This window comes from Gopherus evgoodei, chromosome 1 (assembly GCF_007399415.2).
Source record: "Gopherus evgoodei ecotype Sinaloan lineage chromosome 1, rGopEvg1_v1.p, whole genome shotgun sequence".
NCBI lineage: Eukaryota > Metazoa > Chordata > Testudines > Testudinidae > Gopherus > Gopherus evgoodei.
The window spans coordinates 226,157,917-226,181,158 of NC_044322.1; the positions used below are offsets into that span (position 1 = coordinate 226,157,917).

Genomic DNA, 23,242 nt, shown 5'->3' on the forward strand with positions numbered 1-23,242 from the left:
CTTCGTGCACTATATCTGGTCCTTTTGGCCTTGTCTTCACCGGGGGAAAATGGTCTATTTTTACCTCAGCCTGCTAATGTGCGAAAACTACAACTGCCTTGTCCATACTAGGATTGTACCCCGTGTTAATGACCACTAATTTACATGGTAAAAAAACCACAACTTTTTCCCTAGTGTGGTGCATCTTAAATGAATCTAAAGAGTATGTTAGGGTATGAGAAGAAGGCTGTCCTTGTAGTGAAGGCACTGGTTTGGTACTGAGATATTTGGGTTCACTCTCCATTCTGCCACAGGCTTCCTGTGTGACCTTGGGGGTGACCCAGTCCTGAAGAAGAGCTCTGTGTAAGCATGAAAATTTGTCTCTCTCACCAACAGAAGTTGGTCCAATAAAAAGTATTACTTCCCCCACCTTGTCTCTCTAATGACCTTGGGCAAGTCATTTAGTTTCTTTGTGCTTCAGATCCATATCTGCAAAATGAAGATCTTAATACTTACTTTCTCTCACCTTTTGCCTGCCTTGTCTGGTTAGCCTATAAGGTTTTTGGGGCAGATACTGTCACTGTGGTCAATGCCTACCACTTTGGGGCCCAGATCTTGTTTAGGGGCTTTCAATGTTACCATGGTATAAAAAATAATTCCATAAAAAAACATTAAAAGATTGCAAACAACATTATTAAGGTTGCAAAGTCAAGCACTCAAAAGTTAGGAAATGCCAGAATGCAGACTGCCTCTGCAACCTTAATTTGCCCCCCTTGTGCATGTGTATTGTGATGCAGTCTAACCATACTATCTGAATGGTTCACAGGCAACCTTGTATATGGCAATTCCTAACTTCTAAGTGCTTGACTTTGCAACCTTAACCTTCTTTTAACAGTTTTTTAATGTAGTTTCTTAATTAAAAAAAGAAAAAATCCTAAAAAATAGAAATTCTATCCTGTGGAACCAGACAGCCCCCCAGTTTGGGTCATCAGCAGGGTTCAGGCTTTTAGACCCACAGCACAGTGGAATAATTAGTAGAGCTAGTAGGCTAAAATCCTCTACTTCAGTGGTTCTCAAAATTTAGCAACCTGAGGACCCCCATTTTGCTTTTTAAAAATTTGTGGACCCCAAACCTCCCACTCAGCCCCAGGCCTTGTCCCTATTCCACCCCTTCCCATCAGCCCTGCCCCTCCTCTTCCTCACCTCTTTCCATCCCTTCCGCTGAGCATGCCCAGTACCCACTCCTCCCCCTCTCTCCCAGTGCCTCCTGCATGCTGCTGAACAACTGTTCCCTGGCGTGCAGGAGGCGCTGGGAAGGAGTGGGAGGAGTTGATCAGCAGGGTCCACAGATCCCCTGGAATACCCTTAGGGGTCTGTGGACCCCAGTTTGAGAAATGCTGCTCTATGTGGACCAGCCACAAGAAGACAATGAGACATGCTTTACCAGTGTGTTTCACAACTATTTGCTGACCATAAGTGAATGTTATGACTCAGGATTCCTGGGTTCAGTTCCAGGTGTTGGAGGGTTGTGTATGTGTAGTGGTTATAGATCCTTCTGCTACTGTGCCCTCATTCTGCCCCACTCCTATCCACCTCCCATTGCCCTGGCTCTTGCCTCCCTCCCACTCTGCTCTTAGCCACACCCACCCATCTCCTGGATCCTCCGGCTCCTTCTCCGCCCCCCCCACCTGCATTCCACTCAAGTTGCTTCCTCCCTCTACTTCAGTGGTCTCCAACCTTTTTGTGGCCAGTAGCACATTCATATTTTCAGAAGAGCATGGCGGGCACCAACAATTTTCCAAGGCTTATTTTGTATTTGTACATTAAATAATATTAAAAAAACATATTTAATATTACATAATATATGAATCAAGAGAGAAGCTGGAGAGAAGCTGCAAGGACAGAGAACACCAGTGCCCACCACCTTGGAGTACTCTGTCCCCAGCAGGGGCCTGGCCCCAGATTCTCTTCTTTGCTGGGCACTAGGTGGGCCCCACACCTGCCGGGGGCTGAGAACACCAGTGCCTTTAGCCCGAGTTCTCTGTCCCCGGAAGACGCGGGGCCACAGCTTCTCTCCGGCTTAAACCGTGGCCCCACACTTGCCAGGGACCGAGAACACTAGTGCCTGTAGCCTGCAGCCTTAGAGTTCTGTCCCTGGCAGGCGTGGGGCTGCAGCTTCTCTCCCCTGCTTCTCTCCCCTGCAGGCCCCACACCTGCCGGGAACAGACAACACCGCGCCCACAGCCTGAGTTCTCTGTCCCTGGCAGGTCCCCTGCTGGGCACTAGGCGGGCGCACATAAATGCCCCAGTGGGCGCCATGGTGGGGACTACTGCTCTACTCCATGCTGCCTGAATCCCAGCAACTGAAGCATTGAGAGCACAGGAGAGAGAGTCCTCTTGCTCTCAGTTCCTGTATCCAGTGCCACAGCTGGAAGGAGCAGCTGCATGGAAAATTCTGCCTAACCCCCACCCCATAGTCCTGTGATGGAGCATGCTCAGTATTGAAAGATGTCTGAGAATTTAACTGCCAGACTTGAAGAAGTCTCTACTACTAAGCATAGGGGGAGGGATAGCTCAGTGGTTTGAGCATTGGCCTGGTAAACTTAAAGTTCTGAGCTCAATCCTTGAGGGGACCACTTAGGAATCTGAGGCAAAAAAATCTGGGGATTGGTCTTGCTTTGAGCAATGGGTTGGACTAGATGATGAGGTCCCTTCTAACCCTGATAGCCTATGTGGAAGCTGAAATTTTTTTTAGGCAGCTTATAATTTGGACAAATTTTCACAGGAATGACAAAAGGCACATACTGGATATTAGCACCCACCCCACCCCCCACAATGTTGAGTGCCTGCTCCAAAGCCTGGAGGCAACAGAGCTTTTCAGCAAAAGTCATAAGAATTTTTTAATCATATTTTTTCCTAATCTCATTCTCATCAATGGTGGAACCATTTTAGCTAAAACTTTCCAGAAACATCCAGCCTGCGGTGCACACGCAGCATGAAAAACTTCAGCTCGAAAGGTGAAAGCAACCAAACACAAGCTCTTGTAATGGAATTGTCAGGCAACTTTAACATCAGGGGCACTACCAACTCCATCTGGAATAATACTGCCCTTGTTTGTATTCAGTGGTGAACAGATTGGATCACCGGCCAGGGGGCAATGACCATTGTGTCAGTCTTGCCCGCGCAAAAATCGTGAGTCAGGCTCCAAAAAAGAAAAAGAAAAGAAAAAGCAGCTTAAAATAATTTTATTTTAAATAATAAATCGGGGGTTATTTTTCTTTGTCTTCTGGTTTCTGAGTCTCTAGGTCCCCCTTGGTTCACTTTTTTCAGCTTTTCTTTGCAACCATGAGGTCAGAAATTGACTTTGAAAAAAATGAAAGCTGAAGAGTCTCATGTAATCACTTGCCTACCAGAGCTGGGACTTTAATAAACACACCAAATATTGTGAGACTTGTGATAAGATCATAAAAGTTGGCAATATTGGATCAAAACCAAGGCACAGTAGACACCCCTCCCAGCACAACAAAGGCAGACAGACATCTTAAGTCAGCGGTCCCCAACGTGGTGCCCATGGGCACCATGGCGCCTGCAGGGGCATCTAAATGCGCCTGCGTCCTGGCTGGCGGTTGAGCATCCACCGAAATTCAGCGGCATTTTGGCGGCGACGCTGCTCAATGATGCCGCTTGCCGCTGACAAGCAACGTCATCGAGAGGTGTCGCCGCCGAAATTCGGCGGCATTTCGGCGGATGCTCAACCACCGCCACGGTCTTTTGTCTGGCGCTCACCAGAGAAAAAGGTTGGGGACCGCTGTCTTAAGTGCTGATCTCCCACAGAACTGGGGGCAGAGTGGTAGTAGATTGTAACTCCTGGATGCTGCCAACTAGTGGCAGGGTGGTGCTTCTGGGAGCAAACCATCTGTCTGATCACTGGTCTGGGGTGAGTTCTTAGAAAAGTGTAATGATCCTGAAAGCATTTGCAGTGGTCTCACCAGTCACCAAACACTGGCCCTTAAGGCACTGGTACCACCTCATTGGAAGAAGTTATTTTGTTCACCTTTGTTGCTGAATGTGTTAACTAATTGTGTTAGTTTTCCAAAACTTTAAAGACACAGTTACTGTCTGAAGGCATGAGGACTGGCAAAGGTTTGTTCTGTAACTTTATCAGCCAGATGAGCCCAGGTGGAGGACAGACTGCCAAGCAATGACATTTACAGACTGTCAGGAAAGAGCTGCTGAGCCGGAGGGGACCCACGAGGCCTTTGAAGCAGGAGGAAGAGAAGAGCGACTAATAAGGGCACAAAGTAAGAACTGGGGCTAGGGGGGAGCTACAAAGAGAGCAGCCTTACAAATACCAACATGTCAAACAGGAAAGAGAGGGAGCGGGATTCATCCCAATCCAGGGGTGAGGAGTTGGGACCAAGGAAGGCAGGCACCAAAGAAATACCTACTCCCCTGTGAGATTGTCCTAGATAGAAGGTAAAAGGCCAAGGTGAGGACAATGAAGAAAAGCCCAAGTCAAAAGGCAGGTGGGAGTGTAACCCACACACCTCCTGGGTGTGGTGTTCTGTCCCATCTGATGGCACCGAGACCACTTACAGATAGTTAAGTGAGTCTGCTGCTCTACAACCTTAGCTAACAGCCAGGTGGCTTTTAGGTCACACGGTAGAGGCTCATGCACTAAACTCCCGAGGTCCCTGGTTCAATCCTGCCCTCCAACAACCAGGGTCTGTCAGTGTTACAGAACTGAGGGTGAGAAACAGGCAGCACCACACCTGCTCCTAGCAGCCCAGTGTAAGTCTTCAATATGTCCCACTACAGGAGAGGCCACTTCCTTGGCAGGGACTCCAGAGAGTAATGGAGAGCCAGTTGGAGGAACCTGTGAACAAGGCTATAAGAGAGTGGCTAAGGGGAGAGATGGAATGAGCAGAGACAGCAAACAAGACAAGGTGGAGAATGGAGCAAAGAGGAAAATGCCCAGGAGAGGAGTTAGAAAGGAGAACATGGCTGGAGAGAAACGGAGAGAAGCATTGTCTGGGGTGTCTGTCATGTTTGCTTTCAACAAACAGCTGACAATACTAAGAAGATAGATTCCTGCTCCAGCAAAGCATTAGTATTAAAGTACCAGGCCTCAGGAAGGGAACTGCCAAATGCTCCCAGCCACAAACAATTCTCTCTCTAATTATTTTGTTCTTCATGTGGAATGATCATAGAATCACAGAACTGGAAGGGACTCATAGATTCATAGACTCCAGGACTGGAAGGGACCTCGAGAGGTCATCGAGTCCAGTCCCCTGCCCTCATGGCAGGACCAAATATTGTCTAGACCATCCCTAATAGACATTTATCTAACCTACTCTTAAATATCTCCAAAGATGGAGATTCCACAACTTCCCTAGGCAATCTATTCCAGTGTTTAACTACCCTGACAGTTAGGAACTTTTTCCTAATGTCCAACCTAAACCTCCCTTGCTGCAGTTGAAGCCCATTCCTTCTTGTTCTATCACTGGAGGCTAAGGTGAACAAGTTTTCTCCCTCCTCCTGATGACACCCTTTTAGATACCTGAAAACTGCTATCATGTCCCCTCTCAGTCTTCTCTTTTCCAAACTAAACAAACCCAATTCCTTCAGCCTTCCTTCATAGGTCATGTTCTCAAGACCTTTAATCATTCTTGTTGCTCTTCTCTGGACCCTCTCCAATTTCTCCACATCTTTCTTGAAATGCGGTGCCCAGAACTGGACACAATACTCCAGCTGAGGCCTGACCAGCGCAGAGTAAAGCGGAAGAATGACTTCTCGTGTCTTGTTTACAACACACCTGTTAATGCATCCCAGAATCATGTTTGCTTTTTTTGCAACAGTATCACACTGTTGACTCATATTAAGCTTGTGGTCCACTATGACCCCTAGATCTCTTTCTGCCATACTCCATCCTAGACAGTCTCTTCCCATTCTGTATGTGTGAAACTGATTGTTCCTTCCTAAGTGAAGCACTTTGCATTTATCTTTATTGAACTTCATCCTGTTTACCTCAGACCATTTCTCCAATTTGTCCAGATCATTTTGAATTTTGACCCTGTCCTCCAAAGCAGTTGCAATCCCTCCCAGTTTGGTATCGTCCACAAACTTAATAAGCGTACTTTCTATGCCAACATCTAAATCGTTGATGAAGATATTGAACAGAACTGGTCCCAAAACAGACCCCTGCGAAACCCCACTTGTTATACCTTTCCAGCAGGATTGGGAGCCATTAACAACTACTCTCTGAGTACGGTTATCCAGCCAGTTATGCACCCACCTTATAGTAGCCCCATCTAAATTGTACTTTCCTAGCTTATCTATAAGAATATCATGCGAGACCGTATCAAATGCCTTACTAAAGTCTAGGTATATCACATCCACCGCTTCTCCCTTATCCACAAGGCTTGTTATCCTATCAAAGAACGCTATCAGATTAGTTTGACACGATTTGTTCTTTACAAATCCATGCTGGCTATTCCCTATCACCTTACCACCTTCCAAGTGTTTGCAGATTATTTCTTTAATTACCTGCTCCATTATCTTCCCTGGCAAGAAGTTAAACTAACTGGTCTGTAGTTTCCTGGGTTGTTTTTATTTCCCTTTTTATAGATGGGCACTATATTTGCCCCCTTCCAGTCTTCTGGAATCTCCCCCATCTCCCATGATTTCCCAAAGATAATAGCTAGAGGCTCAGATACCTCTTCTATTAACTCCTTGAGTATTCTAGGATGCATTTCTTCAGGCCTTGGTGACTTGCAGGCATCTAACTTTTCTAAGTGATTTTTTACTTGCTCTTTTTTTATTTTATCTTCTAAACCTACCCTCTTCCCGTAAGCATTCACTATATTAGACATTCCTTCAGACTTCTCAGTGAAGACCGAAACAAAGAAGTCATTAAGCATCTCTGCCATTTCCAAGTCTCCCGTTACTGTATCCCCCTCCTTACTGAGCAGTGGGCCTACCCTGTCCTTGGTCTTCCTGTTGCTTCTAATGTATTGATAAAAAGTCTTCGTTTCCCTTTATTCCCATAGCTAGTTTGAGTTCATTTTGTGCCTTTGCCTTTCTAATCTTGCCTCTGCATTCCTGTGTTATTTGCCTATATTCATCCTTTGTAATCTGACCTAGTTTCCATTTTTTATATAACGCCTTTTTATTTTGTAGGTCACGCAAGATCTCATGGTTAAGCCAAGATGGTCTTTTGCCACATTTTCTATCTTTCCTAACCATCGGAATAGCTTGCTTTTGGGCCCTTAATAGTGTCCCTTTGAAAAACTGCCAACTCTCCTCAGTTGTTTTTCCCCTCAGTCTTGATTCCCATGGGACCTTACCTCTCAGCTCTCTGAGCTTACCAAAATCCGCCTTCCTGAAATCCATACCCTTCCTTAGAATTGCAAACTCTATGATTTCATGATCACTTTCACCCAAGCTTCCTTCTACTTTCAAATTCTCAACAAGTTCCTCCCTATTTGTTAAAATCAAGTCTAGAACAGCTTCCCCCCTAGTAGCTTTTTCAACTTTCTGAAATAAAAAGTTCTCTGCAATGCAGTCCAGGAACTTATTGGATAGTCTGTGCCTCGCGGTGTTATTTTCCCAACATATATCTGGATAGTTGAAGTCCCCCATCACCACCAAATCTTGGGCTTTGGATGCTTTTGTTAGTTGTTTGAAAAAAGCCTCATCCACCTCTTCCACCTGATTAGGTGGCCTGTAGTAGACTTCCAGCACGACATCACCCGTGTTTTTTACCCCTTTTAGCCTAACCCAGAGACTCTCAACACTTCCGTCTCCTATGTCCATCTCCACCTCAGTCCAAGTGTGTACATTTTTAATATATAAGGCAACACCTCCTCCCTTTTTCCCGTCTATCCTTCCTGAGCAAACTATACCCATCCACACCAACATTCCAGTCGTGTGTATTATCCCACCAAGTTTCAGTAATGCCAACAATGTCATAGTTGTATTTATTTATTAGCACTTCCAGTTCTTCCTGCTTATTACCCATACTTCTTGCATTTGTATATAGGCATCTAAGATACTGGTTTGATCTTGCCTCCCAGCTTTGCCCTGACCCTCCTTCCTCACTGCCATTATACGCTGTGCTCCCTCCTGTTTCCAACCCATCTCCCAGGTCTTGTTCCCCACTTACCTGTGGGGTTTGCTCACCTGTACCCGTCAAACCTAGTTTAAAGCCCTCCTTACTAGGTTAGACAGTCTGTGCGCAAATAAGGCCTTTCCCCTCTTCGAAAGGTGAACGCCATCTGTGCCTAGCAGTCCTTCCTCGAATAGCATCCCGTGGTCGAGGAAGCCAAAGCCCTCCTGGCGACACCATCTTCGCAGCCAGGCATTCACCTCCACGATGCATCTGTCTCTGCCTGGGCCCCTACCTTCAACAGGAAGAATCGAAGAGAATACCACCTGCGCTCCAAACTCCTTAACCCGTACTCCCAGAGCCCTGTAGTCACTCTTGATCTGCTCAGTGTCACACCTCGCAGAATCATTTGTGCCCACATGGATGAGTAGCATGGGGTAGTAGTCAGAAGGCCGGATAATCCTCGACAATGCCTCTGTAACATCTCGGATACGGGCCCCTGGCAGGCAGCATACCTCCCGAGATGAACGGTCAGGGCGACAGATGGGTGTCTCCGTCCCCCTCAGCAGAGAGTCTCCAACCACCACTACCCTACGTTTCTTATCAGTGGTGGCAGCAGACCTCCCAGCCTTAGGGGTACGAGGCTTCACCTCCTTAACTGTTGGGGGTGATTCCTTCTCTCCTGTATCAAGAAGAGCATAACGGTTATCTTTTACCACAGCAGGAGGGTTTGCAGCAGGGGTGGAGCACTGCCTGCTGCTAGAAGTAACCAGCTGGCTGTGTCCACCCTGAGCCTCCTCCTCCACTGGTGTGTCAGATACACCTTGAGGCATCTCCTCCTCCACTAGTGTGTCGGTAGTCCTGTGAACTGGGACAGCTACATCAGTTGTCTCCACATGGGACTTTGAGAAGTCATCTAGTCCAGTCCCCTGCACTACATGATAGGCTGACTGAGCATAAATTTAGTATGCCCAGATAAAAACATGTTAAAATGGCGTTAAGGTTGAAAGTACATGTCAGTAATTGAGGATATAATTAGGGTGACCAGATAGCAACCATGAAAAAACAGGACAGTGTAGGGGGGAGGGGGTTAATAGGCGCCTATATAAAAAAAAGTCCCAAAAAATGAGACTATCCCTTTAAAAATGGGACATCTGGTCACCATAGGTATAATACACTACAGGGATTTTGTAATTATCCCTAAAGCAAGTGTTTTAGGGCTTATCTATAAGGGGAAATTAACTGGACTATGCTATTCCGGAATAGCTATTGCACTTCAAAATTCACACTTTACCTTAACCTGAAAGAACTTTCAAGTGCAGAAAAGCCCCAAAAGCCAAGAAATTCAGAGTTAAAGAAATCTAAACATGTTAAGCTATGGAAAAGCACATTGAAGCCCCTGAAGATCCTTAACTCTCATCTGTAGTGACCCCATTTAACAGTCATGTTTATTAATTTAGATTTATACAAAAATTTAAAAAAGGCCTTATGATTAAAGTATTTTAGTGTTTGTGGTCCTAGATTAGATTAAACTAACTTTTAACAACCTTAGATTTTTTTCTCCCTCGTGATGGCATTACCTATTATTCTCTTCAGGTTCTTTTACCACATCCATCACTGTGGTAACCAATAGCCTGCTGTTAAAGTGTGGCGTACGTAGCAACATACAATGCAAGGCTGCTTTGTATGTACTGCACCTTTACTTGCACAGTGTGTCTCTGTGTGAGACAATTCAGGCTAGCAGCTGTTGCAGAGAATCTCACTCTCTGACGTACACATGGAGACTTAATATTGGTTCTTTCTCTCTTTGTTTGCTTTTATGCCAGATCAGTCAGCAAGACTGAACATATATTTGCTCTTTGCAGAAGGTTGCATACAGAGCAGGTCAAAAATTCCAAGTATGATTCACAACAACATTTCAAAAGATTTTTGTCTTTTAAAGTGTCCTCTTTTTTTTTAACCAAGCCCCCTTCCCCACAAACGACCAAAAAAACAAATTAGCTCTGAAAGAAAACTCTCCCCTGCCCCCAGTTTTGGCATCCCCCTTCCCAATTGCCTTTTTCCTTTTTGCAAGTGGAAAAAAGGAGACAAAAGGGACAGGAAAGAGCTTCAAAAGAAATTTTCTTCCAGTTCTAATTGTGACTTTAAAAAAAAATTACTATTTTTTTAGGAAGTGTTAATGGGATCACAAATCCTTGCTTTGTAAATAGCAGAAACAAATCAATAATTACAATAGTGAGCTTTTGTTTAAGGAGACTGTAGAGGAACCTGTTTAACAGGGTGTTCATAGAATATCAGGGTTGGAAGGGGCCTCAGGAGGTCATCTAGTCCCAGCCCCTGCTCAAAGCAGGACCAATCCCCAGTCAGATTTTTGCCCCAGATCCCTAAATGGCCCCCTTAAGGACTGAATTCACAATCTTGGGTTCAGAAGGCCAATGCCCAAACCACTGAGCTATCCCCAGCCTGTTACTGGATTACAGAATAAGCATCATTACAACATCCCTGACAAGTCATTTTTTTAGTGATTTTATTAAACAGAGTGACCTCTCTGATTACACATTTCACAAACCAGGCATGTCTATCAAATGTTAATATTTTAAAAAATGGATAGGTGTGGGTTTTTTTGTGTGTGCGCGCATGCAGGTGAATGTACTTTTGAGTACTATGTAAAAGGTAGCCAAATATACAAGTGTCATATGTGGGCTTTATTGTTCTTGTTGTGTTGTTAGGAAAGTTATCTGCAAAGATTGATACACATTCATTATAATGTTTTGTTTCCTAATTGATCAGATGCCATCACTTCTATTAAAGTGAACTTCCTGTGTAAAGCAGGTTCTCTAGAAAGTTGAGAGAGATAATTAATGCCTGACTTGAAAGTGTTGCCACCATGGAAGAGTGGGACAGTTAAAGTTAGCTTTGATCTCCAAATAAGTTGGAAAAGTTTATTTTCTGAATAGCTGGCCAATCGTGTGTATTCCATGGGTCTCCCAATCTTTGAAGCTCTCCAGTTTGCGATTTGGGTTAAAATCTGGATTATTTGCAATGGGTATCGTTGGCTAGGGAAAAAATTGTTCTGTCTCCAGGTCTTACGCAGACATATAGAGTAGTCTTTGCTAAAGGAGCAGTATACATTTTTTTAATTAATTAATCAATGGTGGTCTAGCAATGTTTCCATTGTCACAACTTTCTTGTTCACCAAAGACCTAGTATTTGGCTGAGTTTACAGCATCCCCAGATCACTATTGCTTTGAGCTGACTGATTTGATAATACCATAGAATATTTGGAACAGATAGTTTAATAGGTCTGTACAAAGTATCTGTACCCGTTCTTGGTCTTTTCTTATTCCATATAAATTCTAAGAACATCCTCTGTATTCCTGCTAGGGTTTCATCTGGGTGATTAGAGGAAGATTTTGAAACAAGAAAGACAGTCCAGACCTTTTTTCATTTACTGAAGTAGTGATTTGACATTTAAGTCATAAAGCTCTTCTAGGCTGTTTGAGATTTGAATTTCCAGGTGTCTTATAGAGATTGTTGCCCATTTGTACCCACGTGTTTTCTTGAGGAATGACTTTTCAGAATCTAACTAATTTATAGCTAGCACTTCAGATTTGGCATAATTTACTTTAACTGCAGCTGCTTTCCCAAAGTCCCGGATTTCTCTAGAAACTAATTTTAGGGCAATATTTGCTTTAGATAAAAATAATACTACATCAGATGCATATATAAAGCTATTTTCTGATATGTTCTTGCAAGTTTTATACCTCTGAAAAAATTCATTGTTCCTTATGCTCTGTGCAAAAAGCTCCATGACCAGTGCAAAAAGGAGACAAGGGACATCCCTGCGTGCTCTCTCTGTGTAATTCAAACAGGAGCTGTAACCCCATTAACTCACACAGCTGCTTTGGAGCTGGCGTAAAGAGCAGATATCCATTTAAGGAAAGTGCATTTGCACAGGACTTGAAACAGGCAGTTCCTATCAAAGGCTTTCTCTGCCTCAAGAGATAACAAGAGAAATGGATCTTTTTTAGATCTGGCATTATGGATGGTTCCAAGTACTCTCTGAATGTTGTCTAACATTTGTCTATACTTAATGAATCCAGTTTGATCAGGATTTATATAAGCTGAGATCATGGACTACAACTGGCCAGCTAACATTTTTGCTAAAATCCTTATGCCATGATTCAGCAGTGCTTTGGGTCTATAAAAGCTGCATAAGATAGGTCTTTTCCAACTTTAGGGAGAAGCACCACAGTAGCTTCTTTCATAGGTTGTGGAAGTTCCTCCCTTAACAGAATGTCACTGAAGGTAACTCTCAAGGGACCCACTAATACCTCCTTAAATGCCTTACAAAAAGGTAAGGTGGAAAGCCCTCAGGTCCTGGAGTTTTACAACTTTCATACTTGCTATTGCATCTATCATTTCTTCATCTGTTATTTCTTCCTCTAAAATTTCTTTATCAGTTTTGCTCATCTTTGGCAAGCCTGTTACTTCCAGATATTGGTGAACAGCTTCAGAGCTTGGAGTATCTAAGGTTTTCAATCTATGGTTTTTATCATAAAGACACTTGTTTTGTTAAGGTGTGTAACTATCTTTTGTTGATTGTTTTTAATTGGTGGAATAATACGTTGCTCTTGAATCTCTTTAAGCTTTCCAGCCAACAGTCTAGCAACTTTTGTTTCCTTTTTCATGAAACATCTGTTTTGAATATCTAAGGGTTTTTTCAGTGGCATCTGTCTTCAACATACATGTGCTGGAGGAAAAGACACGGCCCCAGCACCTTTAGAAGCGGGAGCTTTTGCAAAACAGTCTGTGAGCTGGGGGAGGAAATAGGGAAAATTTGGTGCCCCAAGTTTCCTGGTGCCATACACAGCTGCATACTTTGTGTATGGGTAAGGATGGCCCTGGGTGATCTCATCTATCACCTCCAGAGAAAGGGAAGAGCCTACAAGATTTAAAGAAAACTTAGTTTGATGGTATCCTGTCTGGCAAGAACTCACTTATCAATAGCTGGGGTGTGAAAATCTCATTTCTTTATTGTTCTATCACTGTAGTCCCCATTTCCCTATTGTTTGTCTGTATAATCTCTGCTGGTTTTGTGATTGTTTCTGTCTGTTGTATAATTAATTTTGTTGGGTGTAAACCAATTAAGGTGATGGGATATAATTGGTTAGATAATCATGTTACAGTATGTTAGGATTGGTTTCAGAGCTAAGCAGAACTCAGGTTTTACTATATAGTCTGCAGTCAATCAGGAAGTGGGGGAGAGGGGAATTTGAATCATGTTTTGCTAAGGGGGGGAAGGGGATCAGAGACACAGGCAAGGCTCTGTGGTGTCAGAGCTGGGAAGGGGGACACTGAGGAAGGAAACTGAAATATTGCTTGCTGGAAGTTCACCCCAATAAACTTTGAATTGTTGGCTCCTTCAGATATTGCTGCTCTCTGACCAGGGAAGTGAGAGGGTGAAGGAATAAGCCCTCTAACCTGAGTCCACCTAGAATCTCTCCTAAGTGTTGGTCTCAGAATTCTCACGTGTGGCACCTCTGTGGAAAGTGCTCTGCAGTAAGAGCAGGGGAATGTTACCGAATGACTCCGTTGTGTGTGATGTGCTCTGAAGTATTTGCCTAGTCCACAAGTGGAGGTGGAAGAGGAGAGTTACCACTGGTATGCCAAGCTCTTCCTGAGGCAGGAAAATAAAATACTGAATCTGAAGATGGAAAGTTTGATTGACGCAAACCCTGCCCACATATACAAAGCTGTGCACTAGGTGGAATGATCCTGCCTCATGGTTGCATTCCACCCATCAGGCAAATATGCCTCATGAATCCTCTGCCTAGGTACAACCTTACCACGTGAGGCAAACTCTCAGTCCCATTGGACCCCATGCTGACTTGTCCCTCTGACCTGATACCCACCCCACACATACACCCTGAGCTCTCCTCCCAGGGACAGAATCCCCTCCCTCAATGCCAGCCAGGCCTTGCACCCTGTTACTGACCCTCCCAATCTTCCATACCCCTATGTCAACTAAGCCACACACCTTCCCCTACCATTGACAGAAAGACCAAGTGATACATACTGACCAACCTTTCTTCCTAGGAACAGGCCACTCCCACTCATCCTAACCAAGCACCACACACTGCCTTGTTATAGCTCCCATCCAGCACAAATCAAACTGAAAGCTTCAACCCACCTACTCAGCATTTTATACAAGAATCAAGGGACTGATATCTGATGTGGACAACCTTGAAGAGGGGCAACAGGACTTCCCAGTTGTAGCTGGGGATACCTGTAAGCTCAGCACCCACCTAGTTCACAGCTGGAAAGAGAAGGAGATCTTCCTGGGCATGTGCCAGGGACCCTAGGGCTATCAGAATGCAGGCCTGCTCAATGGTAAACATACAAAATCCAAGATGTAAAGGGAAATATGGGCAATCAACATGGCTTAGTACTACCTAAGCACTGCAGGTGTGCCTCAGTGCTGGGGACTCCCAAGCTGTTTTAAAGCCAAGTTGTTGCATTAGTGTTTTTGTGGTGGAGGTTCCTGGATGATGATATTTGATATCAAGTGGCAGAGGTATCTTCCTGTTTTGTGGGTGCCTGATCGCTGGCAGATCCTGCCTGCATCACCAGTGCACTCTCGGTATTTGGGGTGCTGGTTGCTGTCCTCTGACATAACAGCTTGTGCAATCCCACGTAGTTGGGTCCCCTGCTTATAGCCCCCAACAGCCCTCTTGAGTCTTAGAATTAGCCCCTCTAGAGTTCTGGGTTCTGTTTGCTGGGAGTGTTACGGTACCCTGCTTATCTCCCAGACACAGCCAGCTCCTGGTATTTCTGCAGCAACTCTTCATAGATTGGACTGCTGTTCCTCAAGGCAAGTCTCTGTGCTGCCTCCTGGTAATGGGGTTGGAGGCTGGGGCAAGGCCAATCCCAACAGTTTCTAGTTGCAGGTCTGACTGGCTGCAGCTGGACAGAGAGAGATTGCAGGCCTCTTCCTGCAGTCAGGTGTCTGTATCTGTCAAAAAGGAAGGGAGGATCAATGTGTTAAATTTCCAGACAAATTGCTGTTTTTTCCATGACTTAGCTAGCTCCCATAGGATTGAAGGGATGGTAGATTATTAGGGTCCGACCGTAAATACTAATTCTCTCTGTAGAAGGGGGTAATATACTTGGTTACCATGCTGCGCTGAGTAAAGGTCTCCCTGTCTGCTGGAGAACATTCTTCAAGACTGACCCCAGTCACAGGAATGGAGAACCTGCTCATAGAAGTACGGACCTATTAGCCATTAGCATGATCCCCTGATCAGTACTAGGGAGGAGTGGTGTCCTGTCCTACAGCCAGACTTAGCCTGAACCTCCTTGTTTGAAAGGAATAGGCATCTTCCAGGGGCTCCAGCAGGCACAGCAACATATGCGTGCAAAGGGGAGAGAACACAACAAGGAGAATTAAGGATCTACAGTACTTAAATAATTTGGCTTCGAGTAATGTTTACCAGTCACTCAGATACCACTGAGAGCCTGCAATTGTTTAAGCTGCTTCATGGCAGTATAATGAGGAATAATGATATGAAACGAAGGGACTAACGTTTAGGCAGAATATCAGGGAGGCGGAGGAAACTTCCTGGTGGATGGATGCATTAGGGCAGCTGTAAAATAGTCTCCCAAGGGAAGTAGTGGAAGCCTCATCCCTTGGGACTTCTAAGCTAGGCTGGACACAGCACTAGGAAATCTACTGTACTTGAAACAACCCTAGCTGCATAGATGAGCTAATATGTTTTATTCCTAATTTCTATGCTGTGAGTGCTCTCTAGTGGTCAGTCTACTTACAGTACTTATTGGTACAGGAAATAGCTGATGGAACTATTGTGTTCAGCATGAAACCTTAACAGGAAGTGGGGGGGGGGGGGTGTCTGAGCCAGGCTTCCACAGCAGGAAGAAGTTGCTTGTTGGTGTGCTGGGGCTTCTTTCCTGAAGTTAGGTTTTTCCAAACTCCCACCCCTTGCCTTGGGGTGGAGAACCCTCCTTCAACCTTTGGAGAGGCGGGAGTACACCCAGGAATCACTCCAACACCATTGTCAGCAAACAAACAGTCCAAATGGCTCAGCAACATTAGTCCTGTGGTCACAGATGACAGATTCTTCCCCATGGGCTCTGGGGGATTCTTGCATGTAGTCAATTGTAATAGGCTGGGAGAGCGCTGAGGTAATACGTATAACTACTACATTCTTCTTTTTCCTACACTGCAGCTTACTGCTCTGCAGAAGTACAGATCAGAGTACATTCTTTGCAGAAAAGTATAAAGAAAACATACACAGAGCTAACCTCAGCGCTATGGTGTGCAAAGCCCCTGGATGTCAGTATTAACATTTGCCAGTCAGCTTGAGAGAGTGTACCATACAGCTTCTTAGTGAACCACTATTTAATATGTAAGCAGAGTCAGGATAAGCTCTACCCTGACATCTGGTGGAAAGAATTTCAGAGAGTGTATTTGCATAGGCACGCCTACCCTATCCCAGACTGCTGAGCTGTGGGACTGCTTGGTGACAAATGATTCACCCTCAGTTGGGTGGTACTTGCTAGACAAGGGACATGGGTTCCAAACCCAGTGAATTGAGAGAGGCTGGGGACAGGTATCTTTGTCTGGTGGTGCAGTAGCCTTGTAGAGCCAGAAGCACCAGTTCCACCCCTCCTCTCTCCACTGTGGAATGTCAGAGTTGATTTTTATTCCCTCAAGAATCTAAATACAGGTTACTGAGTTGAATTCACTTTGGGCTAATGGTGCACTAGCACTGGGGCTCCCCCACTAAGAGCTGAGATCACTAAGAGTTGAAATCACTAAAAAGCTGAAATAACTGAGCTGAGAGCACTGAGTACTGTGCTAACTAGTGGGGGAGCCTGAATATATACTGTGGAACAGAGCAGCTGGTGAAGTGGAGCAGTTGCGGGGACGGCTGGAGCGGATCACGGGACAGCTGGTGGCAGCAGAGCGGCTGGCAGAGCAGAGTAGCTGTGGGACGGGTGGAGCGGCCCACAGAGCGAGCAGAGCAGAGCTGAGCAGTTTGCAGAGCAGCTCATGGAGCAGAGCAGCTGGTGGAGCAGAGCAGTTCCTGAGGACGACTGGAGGAGCAGAGTGGAGCAGCTGGTAAAGTGGAGCAGTTCGTGGAGAAGGCAGAAGCAGAACCCACGGAGAGGCAGGGCAGTTGGCCCTGGACCACGTAAGGTGCCCCTTTCTATCCAGGCTGGGGGGAGGGACCTCTACAGATAAACTCTCAAACTCTGGGGTGGCATTGACCAGAGACTTTTGGGTTGTTGGGACTTTGGGGTGATTGGACTTAAAACCCTAAGGGGAAAAAGGACAGTGCCAAACGTACTTGGAGGTGGGTTTTTGTTTATGATTTGTGTTATAACCCGGTTTGTGGTGTTTCTCCAATGGGATGCCGCATTGATTCCTCCCTTTATTAAAAAGATTTTGCTACACTCAGACTCCATGCTTGCGAGAGGGGAAGTGTGGTATGTGAGTGTCCCAGGTCACTGGGTGGGGGCTCGAGCCGGTTATGCATTGTGTTACTGAAACGGAACCCCTGGATACTGAACCCGGCCCTTGTTGCTGCCAACTCAGAGGGGCAGAAGGGTTACAAATACGTACACAAATGTTTGCAAACAACATTTTTGAATAATTTCTTAAAACTACTAGAGAGTCAAGCCGTTGGTGTTATTTATCCAGACTTCCTCATTTTGTTGTTATATGGATCAGTCCCCTGTTTCAACAGAACATATCAACTTCTGTACTTTGGTACACACATGCAGATACATTTTATGCCAAATCTCAGAGGGGAATGTAGGTGTCACCTGGATTCTCCAGAGTCCAAGGAAAACGGCAGCCTCTCAGTACCCTGCCAAACACCTCAGAATCTCCTCAGCAAAATTGTCAGAAGCTCCATGCAGCCAACAGCAATTCCAGTCCCATAGCCAACAGTCTCCACAGTTTCTAGAGCTTCAGCCTCTGTCCAAAGCTGCACAGGCATTAGGATACAGCCTCCACCGCAGACACATCTCTTGGTCCTGCACTGATCAGTCACTAAGTCTGGCGGGCTGTCTGCAACTCCCATATTTATAATCCTTTCCACCTGAACTCCAATTGGCTTTGCCCTCAGAGGGTGAATGTGTGGTACCTGCAAGATTGCCTGCCCTTAATGGAAACTTTCAGTACAGCTTCAGAAATAGCTACTAAGTACATTCAGCAACTACTACATTTCTCTTCTAAACATCTCTGTGTTCTTCTAGGTTGCCCTGCTCTCTGCATGTGGTGGTTACACAAGCTCATAAGGTATGACTATGCAGCCCACAGCACTGAGCCTTCCAGCCCAGGTCAACAGACTTGGGCTAGCAGGGCTTGCTCCAGGGCTCTAAAACCAGCTGTGTAGACAGCTCTTTGAAGCTGTGGTTGGGACTCAGGCTCTGAAGCCTACTCCCCTCCTTAGGCTTCAGAGCCCAAGTGCCAGCTGAGCCACGACTTCAAAGTGCTGTCTATTTTCAGAGTGCCAGCGCAAGCCCCGCTACCTTGAGTCTGTCAATACCGGCTGTGTAGACAGGCCATGGTGGCCACACACTCAGGCTGCTTCCTGTACCTGCTGCACATGTCCTCTCCTGTAGCCTCTACCTGAATGGCATCCTCATCTTCCAGTAGGAAGAGACCTTGTCAGCAGGGTGTGCTCTTCTGTCTGCTCTATAGCCAGCTAAGGGTGTGCTGGGGTTGGGGTGGAGAGGCCATCTCCTACCCATCCCCTAGCTAGTCAGGGGTCCAAGGGCAGGGATGGTGTTTGCAGCTCAGTTGCTGATGTGGAGTTTTGGCTCCACGTTGGCAATGGCATTCCATGCCAAGGATTAAAGCATTACTCGAGTCAGTGCTCAGGGAACTCAAGCCCGGGGTGCTCAGCTCTGTAGGGACTAAGCTTTCTCCTCAGAGTTAAGGTTAAGCCTTTCGGAGAGAACCAGGCTATCCTTGGCAGAGGCAGATTAAGATTTATTGGGACCCTGGTTACAAAGAACATTTGCCCCCCCTCCCCCACCTCGTCATGGGGCACTGCCTCCTGCTCCTCCTTTTCCCTGCAGGGCGCTGGACATGGTAAAAGCCACCCAGGGAACCCAGGCTGCTGTGGGGAGTCCCAGAGAGGACGTTGGCCAGGGACTGCTTTTGAGACCCCCACGCAGGGCACCCCACAGCACCCCAGGCTCCTCAACTGGCTCTTACCATGGCCTGGCTGCAGCTTCCAGCCTGCCCAGGGGATGGGGTCTGTGGGGGGCGGGGAAGAGAAGGAGCAGGGCCACAGTTCTGGCACCGGTGACCTCCCCACTTCTATACAGGTTTACAGGTTAACTACCCTCATAGTTAGAAACATTTCCCTAATATCTAACATAGCTGATGGTCCCTTCTGGTGTTAGAATCTATGACTCCATTATCCCTATTTTACAGAGGCAAAATCTGAGGACAGAGCACTGATTACTGTTGCCCAAGATCACACAAATGACTTGGAAACAAGCACTCTTCTAATGCAGTGCACAGTCCATTGGACCACGTCTCCTGTGGAGGGGAGACACCAACAATATTATGACCACGATGTAACCCAGGAATTATAAAATCGGAGTCTATAAAATCTGCCCAGCTATCCAGTGCCAGACAATGGGCAATACTAGATGCTTCCTATGTAGTTGGAAGCCCACCTATCACCAGTCCTTTGTGAGCTGGTGGTTAAGTTTCCATGCCCTGCCATGTGCTCCACAGCAACTGATGAGGCATGGGGAAATCAGTACTCCTTACCGGTTGAAGTCCTGAGGAGGCAAAATATTTCCCTGGCTGTTTATGGGGGGAGCTCGGCACTCACTCATCATCTTCAGTCGCTTGCATTCCTGTAGCTCTTTCTGTATTTGGGCCACAGCTCTTTCCGTATGTTTCTTGTCTAAAAACAGAGCTCCCTGTGCAACGAACTTGAGGTAAGTGTTCCCATCCATCTCTGAGGGAGGCGGAACGGGCGGCTGGGGCATGCAGTATGTCCTGGGAGCAGTAATCCATCGCCACACGTTGCTGTCATAAGGTATGTCCGGCCTTGAAGGGAAGAGTGGTGGCAGCCTCCCTACATCCAGCCAGGTGTGGTATCCCCAGATGTGCCCGCGGCTAGTGTCTTCCCAGGGGCAGCGCAGTTTCTGACGAACTTTGATCTTGATGTCTGTGCATGGTGGTCTTGCAACTGCCAGTTTATGATAAGCTCTTGGGGAAAACCCTGGCCATGCAGTATGCCTCTCTTTACACAGGAACTCACGCTCTGCCCAAGTGGTCATCTGCAAAAGATCCCAGACAAGGCCTAGCTGGGAAAAAGCAGGGAGAAAACATTTGATAAAACCAGCCCTCAGTAAAGATCTCTACCATCCCAATGTTCTTGTCATAGCTTGCAGCTCCTGAATACAGTGGGCAAAGTCAGGTACAATTTGCAGTGTTCAGCTGTAAACTTTCCCCACACAGCTCTGCCAATGCCCCTCAGTCCTGCCCTGCAGCCCCCTGCCATCCCAGTGCTGGGCTCCCTACACAGCTCTGCCATTGCCCCTCAGTCCTACCCTGCAGCCCCTGCTATTCAAGTGCTAGGCTCCCCGCACAGCTCTGCCAATGCCCCCCAGTCCTGCCCTGCAGCGCCCTGCTAATCCAGTCCTGGCTCCCAAAGGGAGAGAAACAGAACATTTCCCATTGCTATAAACAGAGTAGTACAAGGCTTAAAGTACCCTCCACCTCACCCACTGTCCCAGTAACTAGCATGCTGTACTGCCAGAAATTTACAAAGAGTCTCCATGGGGACAATCTCACTAAACAGCCCAATCCAGAGATATCTGTTTTCCTCCAAGGGAGGGGGGAGGAGAGTCAGTTCACATCTATCCAAGAGGGCACTTGACACTAGAGGGAGTATCCATAACTTCAGTTTACTTAGTGTGAAGGTATGTACCTTCTTGAGGGACCAAATGACCAGATGCTGTCATCATACAGCTTTCTGCAGTTTGCACTCTCACCACTCTCTTCCATGTGCTGACTGGCTGTTTGCTCCATCCTTTCCTGCCCCTCCCTTCCTTCCCCTCTGTAACCCCTTCCTCACTCTGTCTACCCCTCCATCCCCCTCTTGTCCTTTGTCTTGCCAGCTAGCTAGTCCTCTCCTAACACTGAAAGGGCTGAAATAACAAAACAAATTAAAAAAAATGGTGCCAACTCATCATTCACTCTGCTTCTACATTCTATCCCTCTCCCCTACCCTTTGTCTACCTTCTCTATTCAGAGTGTAGGCTCCTTGGGGACAGGGACTTTCTATTATTTGTTTGTACAGTGCCTGGCACAAAGGGGCGCTGTTCTTAGTTAGCCCCTGGACACTACCATAAGAAATGAGAAATCTTTAAAAGTCACCAGCATTGCTGTAAACAGCACAAATTACAGAAGATTCATTGCAATGGGGTAAGCACAGGGCTCCCACACCCACTCTGCAGAGATGTGTCCTGCACAGCATCTTAGCTTGCACTCTATGTTCTCTGCGGGTATTGTGCACCGCCACTCTGAGAAGAAAGGAAAGCCAATCCTGCTCTAGGCATCTATTCAGTTCCTAGTTTGAAATGAACCCTTCAGGAAATATGATCTATCATGAACTAGGGATGATACCCATATGGTTCTAGAGAAATTGTACTTAAGCTTCTGGAATGAAAAAGAAAGTGAGATCTTCTCTGTCAATGTGGAATTCAATACAGAATTAGGACCCCAGCTATGGAAAGACCATTCTTCTCAGATCAGTAGGTCTCTTCCACAAAGGAAGAACTTCAAGAACAAATATTATTTGCTGACTGTAAAGAGACTGTCATGCCACAAACACCCTTCCAGACACTTGGAGAAGTCACTGTTTCTTTTCATGGAACATTTTCTCCAGGCAAACTGGGCACAAAGATCTCACCTTCTTGGGCATCCCAAAGAAGGGCTTTGAGGTGACTACCTTCTGAGACATAGCCCGTTTCCCATGTAAGGAAGTCCACAGAGCTCTAGTTGTGTGGGGCATTTGTGTATTTACTTGTTGTTATAGCAACTATAGTACAGTCATACTTACCCACAGAGTTTCTATAAAGCTGATGGCAATAGAGCACAGTCCAGACTTTGCCCACAGATGTTTACCTTCTGAGATTTGCAATTAGACAATGATGTCTAGGTCATAATTTTGAGACATTCTAAAGTTCTCCTTCAGGCATATTACCAGCCCAGTTCCAGAACTGCAGATGGTGGGGTTTCATTTGAATAAAAACAAAATGCTACAAAGGCTGAAAGAATGGCAAAGGCTAAAAAAATATTCAAAAGAGGAAAACAATGAGTGGCTGCTTGACTTCTCTGCAGGCCTCACTCCTGCTCCCTCTCGCTTCCTTCCATGGCTTGCTCCCCTGTGCAGATCTAGGATTTAGCTTCATGCTCTCTTGTTTTCCCATCTACCTCTGGGCCTTGGATCGCCTCCTGAGAGCTGCATTACACAGATCAATTTCCACAGCAGCCACTTGTGATGTCATGTACAGAGAACTATGACTTCAGCTGGGGCTGAAGCAGGAGCAGATGAATTGAGGGTACGTATAGACTACCTGCCTTATCGGTGGGTAGCGATCAATTTCTCGGGGATCGATATATCGCGTCTCATCTAGACCCGATATATCGATCCCCGAAAGCGCTCCTGTCAACTCCGGAACTCCACCAGCGCGAATGGCGGTAGTGGAATCGACAGGGGGAGCTGCGGATGTCAATCCCACGCCCTGAGGATGACAGATAAATCAATCTGAGATACTTCAACTTCAGCTACGCTATTCATGTAGCTGAAGTTGCGTATCTTAGATCGATTTCCCCCCCGCCCCCAGTGTAGACCAGCCCTCTAGAATCTTGAAAGGAAATTTGCAGGTAAACTAAAGGGAAGAGAGCCCTCTTGCCCACTGAATGTTTTTCAGTTTCAGGGTAACAGCAATACCTAGCAGTTAAGTAGCACTTCATCACCTCAAAGCCCTCTAGAGGCAAATTTATCTCCTCCTTAGAGATGAGGAAACTTGAGGCTCAACCAGAAGTTATGGACTTGAAGCAGGAACCATTTGGTGAAATTCTCTGTCCTA

General features: G+C 46.0%; 2 protein-coding genes across 5 annotated transcripts in view; one reads left to right on the forward strand and one right to left on the reverse strand.

The window, feature by feature from the left end:
• ITFG2 (integrin alpha FG-GAP repeat containing 2) overlaps positions 1-16,496 on the forward strand; it is a 73,978-nt gene extending 57,482 nt beyond the window's left edge. Inside the window, exons 14-15 of one of the 4 annotated variants that reach the window (XM_030538300.1) lie at positions 4,145-4,280; positions 4,798-5,094. In XM_030538300.1, the coding sequence (XP_030394160.1) occupies positions 4,145-4,280; positions 4,798-5,066 (405 nt within the window). In that variant the 3' untranslated portion in view covers positions 5,067-5,094. Of the gene's footprint in view, positions 1-4,144; positions 4,281-4,797; positions 5,095-16,332 lie in introns of those variants that run through there. The other 3 variants (XM_030538307.1, XM_030538345.1, XM_030538317.1) reach the window with 3 other exon arrangements.
• Positions 13,476-22,723, reverse strand: TEX52 (testis expressed 52). The gene is made up of 3 exons (XM_030538382.1): positions 22,210-22,723; positions 19,905-20,449; positions 13,476-15,101 (listed from the first exon to the last, which is right to left on the reverse strand). The coding sequence occupies exons 2-3, from the start codon at positions 20,420-20,422 to the stop codon at positions 14,888-14,890; spliced, it is 732 nt and encodes a 243-aa protein (XP_030394242.1). The 5' UTR covers positions 20,423-20,449; positions 22,210-22,723; the 3' UTR covers positions 13,476-14,887.
• Positions 22,724-23,242: the final 519 nt, after the last annotated feature.